Raw genomic sequence first — 15,434 nt, 5'->3', positions numbered from 1 at the left:
AGCTCCTCTAGACGCTGCATATATATAGGCAGAGCTCCCCCTATCCGCCGCAGTTATGAGCAGAGCTCCCCTCCAGACGCGGCACAGTTATAGGCAGAGCTCCTCTAGACGCTGCATATATATAGGCAGAGCTCCCCCTCGCCGCCGCAGTTATGAGGTAGAGCTCCCCTCCAGACGCAGCACAGTTATAGGCAGAGCTCCCCTAGACGCTGCATATATATAGGCAGAGCTCCCCCTCGACGCCGCAGTTATGAGGTAGAGCTCCCCTCCAGACGTGGCACAGTTATAGGCAGAGCTCCCCCTAGCGACGTAACAGCCCTACTACACAGAGGACGTTCCCGGCGTCCTCCGTCCCCAGCCTAGACCCCATCCCTCGCGTTCCTCTACCGCCGCCAGACGCGCTCTTCAGCCACACCCCTGTCTGCTCCTTCACCTCCATGGCAACCCCGTTGAACGCTCCACCCCCCCTATCCTGACGTTCGCCGTGAACGCTCCACACGGTCCAAATAAATAAATAAATAGCTGGGGCGCGCGTTCTGATTGGATGACGCCAGAGAACTGCGCCGTCCCATTGGCTCCGATAGCTTTCAATCCGAGTTGACGTCACGGAGCTACTAGGTTAGGCTGCGCCCGCTGTTTGTGAATGGGCGTGATCGAAGCCGCGGCCTCCGTCACGTGATCGCGTTTTAATGTTTACATTCGAGGCGGGTGAGGGGGAATCCTTTTCGCCAGACGGGGGCCCGTTTCGGTTTCATTTCCCGGGAGGAGGAGGAGCGGGGACGGCCGGCCGGCGGCGCTCATGCTGCGGTCCAACCACTGACGAGAGGAGACAGAGGCCTGGAGGGACCGCCTTATCCGCAGCCAGTGACCAGGGCATCGCGCCGAGCAACATGGAGGAGCTGGTGGTGGAGGTGCGGGGCTCCAATGGAGCCTTCTACAAGGTGAGGCCTGTGCATCCTCGGCAGGAAGCGTCCTCCGCCAGCACGGATGCCCCGGGAGACGAGCTGCAGGCCCGGCCTGGCTGACAGTGAGGACGGGCCTGGCGCTGCTGCACATAATGACTTGCAAACTTCCCCTCCCTCCATTCATCCTGCAGCAGCGGCTCTGCCATCCTCCGGCTCTACCACCCTGCCATCCTCCGGCTCTACCACCCTGCCATCCTCCGGCTCTACCACCCTGCCATCCTCCCCCTGCTGCCATCCTCCGGCTCTACCACCCTGCCATCCTCCCCCTGCTGCCATCCTCCGGCTCTGCCATCCTCCGGGCTCTGCCATCCTCCGGCTCTACCACCCTGCCATCCTCCGGCTCTACCACCCTGCCATCCTCCGGGCTCTGCCATCCTCCGGGCTCTGCCATCCTCCGGCTCTACCACCCTGCCATCCTCCGGGCTCTGCCATCCTCCGGCTCTACCACCCTGCCATCCTCCCCCTGCTGCCATCCTCCAGCTCTACCACCCTGCCATCCTCCCCCTTCTGCCATGGCCCCCATCCCTGTCACCCTGCTCCCAGACACCACCTGAGAGCTAACCCTCCCCTTCTAGGTTGTCCACATATATCATGTCATCTCCATACTGGGCAGGGCATGATGCCTATAGGCTTTTACTTAGTCTTCTTAACCCCTTCATGGCCAGTAGATTGGCACCAATACATACAGTATACCAGTCTGATGGCTACCATAGCCCTTTATATGTCTGTGCCTGGAAAAGCAGGGTGACAACCTTCCCCTTCCAGGAACAGACATATAGACCCTAACCCTTATTGATTCTAGGGGCTGTGTCATTGAAGGAATGGGGGGATCTACCATTCTGACAACCTCTGAGATAATGGGATCTGTGGCAGTATTGGTTGTCACTAGAGATGAGCGAACCGGGTTTGAGTCGATCCGAACCCGAACGTTTGGCATTTGATTAGCTGGGGCTGCTGAACTTGGATAAAGCTCTAAGGTTGTCTGGAAAACATGGATACAGCCAATGACTATATCCATGTTTTCCACATAGCCTTAGGCCCCATTCACACGTCCGTGTCAGTTTTTACTGTCAGGAAATCCTGATCAGGAGGCCCCAAATGTCATCAGGAAAGTATCAGGATTTCCTGACACTTCCTGACGGCCTCCGTCACGTGATCGCGTTTTAATGTTTACATTCGAGGCGGGTGAGGGGGAATCCTTTTCGCCAGACGGGGGCCCGTTTCGGTTTCATTTCCCGGGAGGAGGAGGAGCGGGGACGGCCGGCCGGCGGCGCTCATGCTGCGGTCCAACCACTGACGAGAGGAGACAGAGGCCTGGAGGGACCGCCTTATCCGCAGCCAGTGACCAGGGCATCGCGCCGAGCAACATGGAGGAGCTGGTGGTGGAGGTGCGGGGCTCCAATGGAGCCTTCTACAAGGTGAGGCCTGTGCATCCTCGGCAGGAAGCGTCCTCCGCCAGCACGGATGCCCCGGGAGACGAGCTGCAGGCCCGGCCTGGCTGACAGTGAGGACGGGCCTGGCGCTGCTGCACATAATGACTTGCAAACTTCCCCTCCCTCCATTCATCCTGCAGCAGCGGCTCTGCCATCCTCCGGCTCTACCACCCTGCCATCCTCCGGCTCTACCACCCTGCCATCCTCCCCCTGCTGCCATCCTCCGGCTCTACCACCCTGCCATCCTCCCCCTGCTGCCATCCTCCGGCTCTGCCATCCTCCGGGCTCTGCCATCCTCCGGCTCTACCACCCTGCCATCCTCCGGCTCTACCACCCTGCCATCCTCCGGGCTCTGCCATCCTCCGGGCTCTGCCATCCTCCGGCTCTACCACCCTGCCATCCTCCGGGCTCTGCCATCCTCCGGCTCTACCACCCTGCCATCCTCCCCCTGCTGCCATCCTCCAGCTCTACCACCCTGCCATCCTCCCCCTTCTGCCATGGCCCCCATCCCTGTCACCCTGCTCCCAGACACCACCTGAGAGCTAACCCTCCCCTTCTAGGTTGTCCACATATATCATGTCATCTCCATACTGGGCAGGGCATGATGCCTATAGGCTTTTACTTAGTCTTCTTAACCCCTTCATGGCCAGTAGATTGGCACCAATACATACAGTATACCAGTCTGATGGCTACCATAGCCCTTTATATGTCTGTGCCTGGAAAAGCAGGGTGACAACCTTCCCCTTCCAGGAACAGACATATAGACCCTAACCCTTATTGATTCTAGGGGCTGTGTCATTGAAGGAATGGGGGGATCTACCATTCTGACAACCTCTGAGATAATGGGATCTGTGGCAGTATTGGTTGTCACTAGAGATGAGCGAACCGGGTTTGAGTCGATCCGAACCCGAACGTTTGGCATTTGATTAGCTGGGGCTGCTGAACTTGGATAAAGCTCTAAGGTTGTCTGGAAAACATGGATACAGCCAATGACTATATCCATGTTTTCCACATAGCCTTAGGGCTTTATCCAACTTCAGCAGCCACCGCTAATCAAATGCCGAATGTTCGGGTTCGGATCGACTCGAGCATGCTTGAGGTTCGCTCATCTCTAGTTGTCACCCTATACACTATGGGGGACATTTATTAAGTCCGGCGTTTTTTACGCCGGGCTTTTAAATGTCCCCGCATCTCCGGCGCTACGGGGATTTATGTAGAGGCGGACCGCCTCTACATAAATCCCGTGCGCTCTGGTGCGCACTGCCAAAAACCTACGCCAGCTGAGGACTGGAGTAGGTTTTCGGCGTATCTTTTGGCGGAACGGATGGTGAATTGCGCGGACTCTGAGTCCGTGCCGTCCGTTCCGCCCCCTTCACACCCCCTCCCCGCTCCCCCGGCGTACTTGGCGGAAAGTGCCGATTTGCAAATATTTTATTCGCAAATCGGCCCTTTGCGAATAAAAAAATATGCAAATCGGCACTTTCCGCCAAAAATCATCCGTACGCCGGATGATACATGTCCCCCTAACACTATATTGAGCAGTGGGTGACACACTATAACTTTTCCTACCACCTTATGATGGTGGCAGTGATTGTGCTACACCCTATTAGATGCCAAGGCTAAACAAGGTGCCAATATGTCTACAAAGCCGCCGCCGCTCCTTGACATCTGAAAATATGGAAATTATTGGCAAGTACAAAAACAGGCTATAGCGCCCAGAGTCATCCAGCCGTGGACATAAACCTGAGGCTGTCCTTGCGTCACCGCCTGCAGAACGACCCACCTCTGTATACTGACCCCCAATGGATAATGGCAAAATATACCGATGAGTATCGTAACAAGTAGCAAATATCCAAGGACTCGTTCACTGTCAAAGGTCCAAACCAATAGTAACAAATCACAAAGTAGCTGTAAGACGTGTGACTTCCTAAATGTATATTATTATTTAAAGGGATTGCCTAGGGACTTTTTTTTTTACAGTTAAATGTGATTAGGCTGTTGTAATAAAAAAAAAATGTACTCACCAGCCCTGAACCCCCACTGCCATTCTGATGATGCCTTGTAGTGACTTGCCTCAGCTACAGATTTGGCACTTCCATGTGTCAGAATCAGAGCTGTGGTGGCAGGGGACTCTTTCTATTGCTGCCGACAATTATAGTCCACAAAATTACATGCAACTTTCTGTATTCCTTTGCACTGCAGTTGTCACTTAATAGTTAAAATCAAGCAATAGAGCTACTTAAATCTGTAGTATAGCCTCGGCTTTACACAAAATATAGTTTGCCAGAGAACGCCTTTTAACTTGAAAATCCTCCTATAGGAGTGTACATAGGGGAGTGTGTCAGTCACAGTATGCAGACCACCCTCTAGGAACCAGGATTTCTATAATAAGAGATATAATGGCAGCTCATTATCTCTCACATGTTACCCTCAGAGAGGAGCCCAAACAGGTCCACAAAAACTATCCTTTCCGCTAACATTGGTCATGAGTGTGTATAAGACCTTGAAGTGTCCTCTGTCAGGTTGGAAATAATGATAAGAAAGAAGAAATGGATTCCTCCAGCTCATATAAAATTCCACTTTATTATATCAAACGTCTAAAATAGTAGCCTACTCGGCTCTTAGTCATGGCATCTGCATCTGCACAAATCTAGGGGAAAATACTCATAATTCATCCCAAAAAGAGGTCACCAGGAGACATCTGGACTCTCCGGGACCATAGCTGCAGGAGAGAATCAACATACCGCCGCTCACCTGTAGGCTCGAAACGCGTCGGCTACTATTTTAGACGTTTGATATAATAAAGTGGAATTTTATATGAGCTGGAGGAATCCATTTTTTCTTTCTTGCCTTTGACACCCCGGAATCCAGGGGCTTCATCCCCCGCGCTCTACACTTTTCCACGTGATCTAAGAAGAGCATGGTGATCATTGGGAGCTGACCACATTTACTGTCTTTTCCATTTCCGTACCTGGAAATAATGATACCTGATTTAGGGTAAATTCACACGGGCGGATCCGCCGGGAGTCTCAGGCACGAAATCTGCAGCTAATCCGCAATACACGCATTAATAATAATAATACGTGTATTGCGGATTAGCTGCAGATTTCGTGCGTGAGACTCCCGGTGGATCCGCCCGTGTGAATTTACCCCAAGTCTGTTGCATTGGCAACAAATATGGCTACCCTCACATTTATAGCAGGAGCGGTCACCCAGTTTTTCCAAACCTACTAGCAAAATGATCCCTTACACACCCCTACATTGCCACAGATCGAGACCACTGTCTGTTTTTGTCTTTTTGTTGTTTTTGTAGTTAGGGGTGTAACTATAGGGTGTGCAGAGAGGGCGGTCACACACAGCCCAGTGACCCCTCAGTCAACAGCAATATAAATGGGGTATGGCATGTGGGGGTCCTGTAATTCAGAAGAACAGCTTTGAAAAACAGCCTTCGAATCTGATAGTTATAATCAAATATAATGCATTATATTTTTTTCTATATTCTATTTGATCTGCAGGACGACCTTTTCCTATATCTGTAATAGAAGGTCTATTAGCCACAGTGGAGAGAAGTCTCAAAGAACGGCTGGCACTATGGACACCTTGTATTTGTGCTGAGGCCTCCAGGGGGTCTGTATAGACTGGGATAACACTGCACCTTTGGTCGACATTGAGGCAACCCCCTTATAGACTTACACAGTATCTGTTAAATTGATACATTGTGAGCTTTATCATGACACATTTGCCATTATAATCTTCATAGCTCTGGGTGACGGATGCCACTGTTGGGCATAAGCTTAAAGGGGTTATCCAGCGCTACAAAAACATGGCCACTTTTCCCCCTATTGTTGTCTCCAGTTCAGGTGTGGTTTGCAATTAAGCTCCATTTACTTCAATGGAACTGAGTTTTAAAACCCCACCGAATCTGGAGACAACAGTAGGGGGAAAGTGGTCATGTTTTTGTAGCGCTGGGTAACCCCTTTAATGCATCCGTTACCTATAGATATGCCATGTGTATTAGATTAGCTTAGCACACTGAGCTTATAATATGCAGTATGCTGTTCTATAGCAGTTAGACACAGGTTTGAAAAGGAGAGGATCTTTGTAATGCAGTGTAAGGCTATGGTAAGAGACCGGCCGTTCTGTGACCCGGCCAGGCCACAGAATGGCTGGTCTCAGAAAAGATCATCCTGGCCGGCACTGCAGTACCGGCCGGATGATCTTTTCGTCCGCAGGGTTCTGATGCGCGCCCACATCAGAACTCCCCACAGCACACTATGGAGCGAGCCGCCGGAGCCGCCCGCACCGTAGTCTACACTGACAGGTCTTTCTGCGGTCGCTATTTAATGAATAGCGGCCGCAGAAAACTGACATGTCAGTTTTCTACGGCGCCGCTAGGGATCCCGGCCGGAGTGTATACTATGTGTATACACTCCGGCCGGCATTTTCTCGGCCTGCAGCACAATGTAAGTTCCGTACCAATCATGGCCGTTGCAACAACGGCTGTGATTAGTATGGAACTTAGTTGTGTGAACATGACCTTAGACCAGACAATACATTTACACTGAAACACGTGACTATATATAATTTGGCACTACATCTTTCATACTAAAGCTTTCCTAAGTGATTACTTTATATATTAGGTACTTTAGTGTGTAGGTCTGGTAATTTTATGAATTCCTTGCTGTCCGCTGTAGCCCGCAGCATTTAGACGCTGCGGTAACCTCATGGCATTGTGAGGACACAGGGAGCCTTTTTGTGGCGTGTCAAACCCAAGAAAGCCGTAAGCTAGTGAGGAGCAGGAGCCATCAAACCAGTCAACATGAACATCAGAGTTCTGCGTACATGTGCTATGTCCTAGGGGATTAAAGATCTACTGGGTTAATACTTCTTTTCCATTATTCTTATAAATATAATTAACTGTTGCATAGTATATGATTAGCTGGTGATAGATGTTGCCGCATCAGCAGGACCCAATGGGATCATCTTCTCATTGAGGGACTTTTGTTAGATGTGGTCAGTACACAGTCATTGGTCTGACACCCAGCACCCTAGCGATGAGCTGTTCATAAAGGCTATAGTGTGATTGGCGAGGATGCTGAATGTCAGACCCTCCTCTGTCTGGAACACAGGCCATCAATTTCCAGAAGTCAGATAATCGCTGTAAAGGCTGAAAAGGGGTTTTAAAGGAAAACTTGTTGATATCTTAACTACAGGATAGGCCATCAACAGCTGATCACTGGGGTGCCCACACCCTGCATCAGAAGTAAACAGAATCCATAGAGCAGGACACCTCAGCTCTCTATATTGTGTAGCAGTGGCAATGTGTTACTAAAGTATATGGCAGCTGCAATGAAGTAACCCAGCATCACCACTACACAGTGTACAGAGCCGAGGAACCACAGCTTGGTCAGGCAGATAGAGCCCCGTTTTGATGAATGTCTGTGCCCTGCTTTTGCTCAACCAGTTGGACATAACACCCATAGGCATTAGAATAAAGAGAATTGCCCAGGGTAACTTAGTATAAGATGCTATAATGTAAGAACAGGGTTGTCTTCATTCCTTTACTCGCACTAGGCTATACAGCCATATGTGTTCTTCTTGCCTTAAAGGAGAAGTCTGGCGAAAATTTATATAAAAGTATTGTGTTTACCCCCAAAAGTTATACAAATCACCATTATACACTTATTATGGGAAATGCTTATAAAGTGTTTTTTTTCCCCCTTCACTTACTACTGCATCAGGGCTTCACTTGCATAACATGGTGATGTCACGACCTGACTCCCAGAGCTGTGCAGGCTGTGGCTGCTGGAGAGGATGATGGCAGAGGGATGCTCAGTGTCCCTACAGTGCCCTGTGTCCCTCAGTGTCCCCCTGCCATCATCCTCTCCAGCTGCGAGTATGTAAAGTCATAGAAAAGGACAGTACACGGAATCGCAGGGGAACCATTTTACATGAAAGCCTCACTGCGCTGTAAATAAGCTGGCACGTACTCGCCTCTCCTAGTTGTGGTCCAAAGGCTGCCGTGGGCTTGGTAAGGGGGTCATCAGCAGGACAGGTAAACGGGTCATCTGGGCTAGTAAATAGAAGAACTGGAGCACTGACAATGGATTAGAGAGGCGAGTGTGCTCTAGTTTGTTAGGTTTTAAATAAATCTGAATACCCCAGGCTCACTGTCCTGTGGAAAAGTGAGTGTCAAACTTATCTGTATGCTACCAGTAACCCAACAGAGGCCCAAAGATTAACCCTTTGTCAACTATTGGGTTGGTTTACGTCACTATATGATCCATACAGCAGGCGATATACATTGGGAAATCCTCCTGACGTATACCTCCTGTGTACACTGCGGTGTGTGCTGACCCGAAGTCCCACTTTGTAATTTTATACCCCTTTTTTCTTGTATGTCTAGTAATAATTTATAGCTATGGGGTATTGTATCTCAGCATATATGGCTCAATATATTTCCACAGCAAGCTTCTCTGTATCTTACTCTTGTCCGTCTTGTCTCCTCTCTTCCAGGCATTTGTGAAGGACGTGCACGAGGATTCCATTACTGTTACATTCGAGAATAAGTAAGTACCTGGGATCCCGGTCACTGAGGCCAGATGTGTCGGGCACAGAGCTCGTGCCATATCTTCTGTTTCTATATACCATTATCTAATGAATGAGCTCATATGCCTTGTGTTCCCAGTTACAAATACTGATCTCAGCTAAAATAAATGATGATCAGGAATGATCAGGAAGAAAACAAATACAAGTGGAGTTAGGATGTGAAGGTGAAGCTGCCATTGTATATATGTTAGTACTTGCAGAAAAAAAGGAGTGTTGTCTTTGTCTGGCAAATCATTCTGCTTAGCTGTAGCTTTCTGCCACTTTGAATGCCCACTCATGTGTGAAGGATACACACCGGGCATAAGGTGCCACCATTACAGGAAGAAGTGTGGGTGCATGTTCATAGAACCCCCTTTAAAACTGCAGCATTGTTAGCACACCAGTTGCTGACTGCTTCCTATAATGTGTAGGAACTGATGTGGTTGCAGAAATAGTTTTTTGTTAAGGCCCTATTACACACACACACACACACACACACACACACACACACACACACACATTTCTGACAAAGCCAGGAATGCATTTGAAAAGAGGAGAAATCTCAGTCTTTCTTTTATGACCTATTCTCTGTTTATAGTCTGTTCCTGGCTTTGGCTTCAATTAGCAGATAAATTTGTGTAAGCAATAGGGTCCTTAAGGAGCAAGCAAGCGTTGTTATAGCTCATTTGCTCCTCGTTCCCCACTTGCTGCCGGCGCTATTACCCACGGCAGCCAGTGGGTGAGTACAGTGGGGGCTGTGGGGAGCTGCGTGGGTGGGCTACCTGGGTCATCGCTAGATCGTCCGGTCAGCCCATAGAGGATAGCCGCTTCTCCTATTCCACGGAGCAACGGCAGCAGATCGCTGCTATATTAGTCGTTTGTCTTTCAATATGTTGAAAAACAAACAACTGCAACGATCAGCCAACATCATTCATATCCGCTGATCGTTGCCTTTAATTACACAAGATGATTATCGGCTGATAATTGTTTCATGTAATAGGGCCTTTAGAATGCAGATATATATCCCAAAACAATGTCAGTGACAGGGCCAACTAAACAAAACTTTTGTGTATACCCCCTTAAAATATCTTTGTCTATTTCTCATTGTTGTCTTCCTGGATCACTTGTGTGCTAGGCTAGTAGGCTGGCTACATTCATAAGCAGTACGTTCACTTTTGCATGTAGCGCTGAGCAATGCCGGTTTTCTGCTGGAATTGTACAGATAGTAGTTGTGTGCAGAGATGTGTTACACGGTGGTCCCTCAGGGTACAGTATTGTTTGGTTCCAGGATGACTATTGTAAGGTGAAAAGTATTGTGCATTAAAACCAGAAATCTATGATAAAAAAAAATCTAGAATTGGTTCTGAAGCCCTCAAAATGTCAACCTGAAACGATCAAACTGTAGAAATTGGAAGTCTGTGACTACTGCTGCAAGCTGTAAATGCCTTTTATTAAAATCCTGTGCAGTATCCAGTACACCTGAAAAAGAAAATAGCGCCACTCTCAGCTGATATTAAAAGTAGCAGCTAATCCTGGCACAGTAAAAGAATAGTGCTGAACAGTATTGTACAGTAGAGGTAGTGCTAAACACCCGATCAGTGCAGGCACTTCAGTAATACAGCGGGTTTACCTGCGAATCACCTACTGTGGTTAGATCTTCCAACCATTCTTACATATAGCATACCTGGGCTGGCATATATTATATGTTGGCGTTTCAAGGCCCATTGTATCTTGAAAGCTGTGTTCTATGTTTTTTTTCTGACTGTTATGTTACTGCAGCTTTAGACTCCTATCACACCTTGTCCAACAGTGCACATTTACTATATGCATCAGGATAGGTCCCCATTTATGCGTCACCCCCCTCAGCAGAGAAGAGAACTGTGTCATTTTCCCTCCCATTAGGAGCTTTGAAGACTATCTTTGAAGTGACAGGCTGCTCAGCCAATCACTGGCCTGTCACGTCAGCTGAACAGCCTGTCACTTCAGAGACCAAAGATACTGGGGAGCAGCAGAAGCCCCAGGGAGCATGGAAGAGGTATGTATATATTTTATTACTTACACATTTATCAGCAGTTTGCCACACGTCGCTGTTACACGTAGCGATGCACAGTTGGTGGACGATTTTTAGTCAGAACGGATGATTAGAGATGAGCGAACCGGGTTCGAGTCCATCCGAACCCAAACGATCGGCATTTGATTAGCTGGGGTTGCTGAAGTTGGATAAAGCTCTAAGGTTGTCTGGAAAACATGGATACAGCCAAAGACTATATGCATGTTTTCCACATAGCCTTAGGCCCCATTCACACGTCCGTGTCAGTTTTTACTGTCAGGAAATCCTGATCAGGAGGCCCCAAATGTCATCAGGAAAGTATCAGGATTTCCTGACAGTAATCCGTTTTTACCTTCAGGAAACCATCAGGAAAAACCTTCAGGATTTCCTGATCAAAAGAAAAAAATAGGACATGATTGGAGATGTAGTTCTGCAAACTGGACGGTCACAGCTTGCTGAACTACAACTCCCATCATGCCTGGCTCACAGGTCATGATGGGAGTTGTACTTCTGCAACCTGGATGGCCACAGGCTGCAGAGGTGAACCGTCAGCAGGGCATGGTGGGGGTTGTACTTCTGCAACCTGGATGGCCACAGGCTGCAGACGTACAACTCCCATCATGGCCTGTCAGCAGGGCATGGTGGGGGTTGTAGTGTGTCATCTCACCTGTCCTCGATCCTGCTCTGGCTGCTCTTCTTCTTTTCTCCTCTTCTGTCATCGCATGTGAGGTCCAGGGGGGACGGTCAGGCGCTGAGGTGAGTATATATGTGTGTGTGTGTGTGTGTGTGGAGGGGTGGAGGGAGGGTTCGTGCAATCATAGGTTGGGGGGTCGATCAACAGTACAGGGGGTCGGTCGGCCGGCCGAGGTCTGGGGGGGGGGGGCGCAGAATGGAATGGTCTGGCGGCACCACTGAGGGGTGATTGTCGGGCAGCGGCTGAGATCCAGGGGGGGGCAGGGGTTGGGAGAGAGCTGAGTTCCAGGGTGGTGGGGAAGGAAAGCGGCGGCATAACGGGGGTCCAGCCGCTGAGGTCCGGAGGCTGAATTGGGGGTGGGGGAGTCGGGCACCAGGCGCTGAGGTCCGGGGGTGGGGGGGGGGGCAGAGCGGGGGTCCAGCAGCAGAGTGAATGGGAGGAGGGAGGAGGGCAGCACGGCGCACCAGGAGGCCGGTGGAGGCGGCTGGTGAGGTCTGGGGGAGAGGGCTACGGCGGCGGGGGTGCACAGACAATCCAGAATCCCGGACGCTTTCCTGATGTGCAGGAAAGCGTCCGTGGTTCCGGCGCTCCCATAGACTTCTATGGGGGCGTCCGTGCCGGATTTCCGGACGAAAATAGGACAGGATCTAAAAAATCCGGTCCTATTTTCCGGAACGGACACCCTTCCGGAAAAATCCGGAAGGGTGTCCATGACTAATGCAAGCCTATGGGTCCGGAAATCCGTCCGGATTTCCTATCAGTTTTTAGATTTTTCCGGACGTGTGAAGGGGGCCTTAGGGCTTTATCCAACTTCAGCAGCCACCGCTAATCAAATGCCAAAAGTTCGGGTTCGGATGGACTCTAGCATGCTCGAGGTTCGCTCACCTCTAATGATGATGATAATAATTATTGTCTTTATTACACGGAGCAATAAACTCTTGAATCGACCTGAATATGCAGATAACCACTCCATGTAAGGGGGCCCTAAGTGATGCAGTCTGTACACAGTCTAATAATGTTCAGTAACTAAAGTCGCAATGCAAGTAAACCAGACATGGCCACAGCTATTGTTCTGCTTGTTCAATTTGTTCAAAATGAAATTGATATTATTCAGACCATGGAAGAGTGGCGTATTGACCCCTCAAGCGTGCTTATCTCAGAGGAAGCAATATAATGATCACAAAGTGGATGCAGCGTGCCAACATATACCCCAGCATACACCACACATACAGACCTTTAATAGTTAAGAGCATGCTCATCCCAGCATTGATACAATGATCAGGAATAAGCCAACAAAGTTTTGTTAAACACTGTGTGCCAAGACCAGAACCCTTAATACTCCTGAGGTACCACCTGTAGGGTCGATATGTGATGTAGGCATCTGTATCACGTGCCATCCTTGTGGGATGAGTCCGATTTAATGCAGTTACAGAAGGGTGGCACGTGATGTTTGCATCTGACTCGGAGGTACAGTCATAGCAGAATATTTAGGTAAGTATTAGATATTATAATGGTAAGTATCTCACTTCTACATGATGGCTGGTTCAGGGGAGATTAGAGCTGTATATTTTGTATATGAAATAATATTTGCAGTAAGGTCAGCTGTCTTACATATTAAATTACAAAGGACAATTGTGACGGACTTTTATTTGCAGCTGGCAGCCAGAGCGACAGATACCATTTCATGATGTAAGGTTCCCGCCGCCTTCAGGTTACAATAAGGACATAAATGAGAGCGATGAAGTTGAGGTAAGTGGAACCTCCATTGTGGCAGTCAGATGTGCCGTAGCATCACTAACATCCTCATCCCTGTGTTGTTCTAATATATCATTACAATAGTAGATAATAAACTGTTCTTTTCTCCATTTATTCTCTTTAGTTTTTGAGGGTGAAAGGCGAAGATGATTTCATGGTAGGTTGTGAGGAATGCCAATTTACTAAACCAAGAACATTCTTCTTCTGCAGACCAGCCACGTTTCTATTGTTTTGCTTTGTGTATGCTGTGTTGCCGTCTTGTGTGGGCTCAAGAACATGCTTGAAGTTTGTCACTTGAGATGAAGAAGCAGCGTCTGTTTCCATAGGTCATAGTACAAAGATAAGGCTCCTGTATGCTGGGTGCTTCTGGTCTGTAGGGACACTTTTACAAACACTGAGCCTTGCCTATAATACACTTATGTTGGCATATTATTTGAGTTGTCCTTTGCATAGTATGTAATATATCATAGGATCAGCACATGTTTGAGAATAATGCAAAACCCCATGCAAATACTATTTTATTTGAGATTTTAGTTAGTGGCACAGTATTAAAGGGGTATTCCTACCTCATAATCATGGCTTTCTGGTCCCCTCTGGCCTAACACCAAACAGGTGAGATACAAAATCACTACCATTGATGCTATTGGGAGTTGGGTAAATGGCATACCGCACTAACTACTCAACTGCACATGGGCTCCGTCATTTATGCAACTCTCATTCATGTCAAGCCATATTTATGATATGATAATACCCCCTATGTTTAAAGGGAGATTTGTCAGCTCACGTTCATGCTGTGGGCTGCAGACATCACCAGACACCTGGTAAGGAGGTAAACAGGCTTATATAAGCTTATAAAATCATGTTTGTTTTTTTTTGTTTTTTTTTACCCCGCAAAAATAGCTCAGGAGGCCGGGCCAAGTTACTGAAGTATGGCAGAAGCACTTGACCACCAGAACCCTCCCTACACTGCTTGAGTGATATACAGGGCTCAGTACGAAGGTGCAGTTTGGATCGCTGTACGTCAGTCATGCAGGCGGAGTGAGAAGGAAAGCAGTGTTGGAGCAATTTAGCAGCTTGCCTCATCTCCTGGAGACCAACTAAAAAACTTGATTTTGCATAGAGGAACATTCATACAGAGCCATGGACCACATGCTTGTCAATCCTTGTGTTCAGCACTACCAGTGAGGCACAACAATGACAAACACTGCATGTGTTTCCATGCAAGTAGCCATGGTTCTTAGAGAATGTATCCTCAAGAATGTGTGTGTGTGTATGTATGTATGTATGTGTATGTATATATATATATATATATATATATATATATATATATATATATATATATATATATATATATATATATATTATATGTATATATATACGATAGTATTCAAAAAGGTTCCACTGCACCAGGATGATGAAGGCTGGGTGCCTGCTATCCCCGCCTGATCCAGGCGGTAACAATATAAAGTCCAAAAAAGTAGCGGCACTTACAATAGCGGTGATTAAGTGTTTATTGGCTCAAGAAAATGTAGCAAATGTAGCTACATTTTCTTGAGCCAATAAACACTTAATCACCGCTATTGGAAGTGCCGCTACTTTTTTGGACTTTATATATAAACGATAGAGATAAGGCGGCACTCCAAATTTCAGTGAATAAGACAGTGAATTTATTCACCCATCATGTGCAATACAACATTTCAGTTTCCCATTGAAACCTTTTTCGAGCAACACATGAAAAAGGTTTCAATGGGAAACTGAAACGTTGTATTGCACATGATGGGTGAATAAATTCACTGTCTTATTCACTGAAATTTGGAGTGCCGCCTTATCTCTATCGTTTTCTGGATCTGGTGGAGTCGAGGTCTGACTTCGTGGAGGCTGTGCACCCACCTGAGCTATTGCCGCACAGTGCCGTCTACAATTGCACTTATATATATATACAGTATATT

General features: G+C 48.0%; 1 protein-coding gene across 1 annotated transcript in view; it reads left to right on the top strand.

Moving 5' to 3' along the window:
• Nucleotides 1–2,113: 2,113 nt before the first annotated feature.
• The window catches only part of FMR1 (fragile X messenger ribonucleoprotein 1), a 36,698-nt gene continuing 23,377 nt past the window's right edge, over nucleotides 2,114–15,434 (top strand). Inside the window, exons 1-4 of the mRNA XM_069943049.1 lie at nucleotides 2,114–2,383; nucleotides 8,915–8,967; nucleotides 13,386–13,479; nucleotides 13,610–13,642. Coding sequence (XP_069799150.1) covers nucleotides 2,132–2,383; nucleotides 8,915–8,967; nucleotides 13,386–13,479; nucleotides 13,610–13,642 — 432 coding nt within the window. The 5' untranslated portion in view covers nucleotides 2,114–2,131. The remainder of the gene's footprint in view (nucleotides 2,384–8,914; nucleotides 8,968–13,385; nucleotides 13,480–13,609; nucleotides 13,643–15,434) is intronic.

The sequence above is a fragment of the Dendropsophus ebraccatus genome, chromosome 10 (assembly GCF_027789765.1).
Source record: "Dendropsophus ebraccatus isolate aDenEbr1 chromosome 10, aDenEbr1.pat, whole genome shotgun sequence".
Taxonomy (NCBI): domain Eukaryota; kingdom Metazoa; phylum Chordata; class Amphibia; order Anura; family Hylidae; genus Dendropsophus; species Dendropsophus ebraccatus.
The sequence above is the reverse complement of the archived record's forward strand: the minus strand, read 5'-3'. Positions and strand labels throughout refer to the sequence as shown.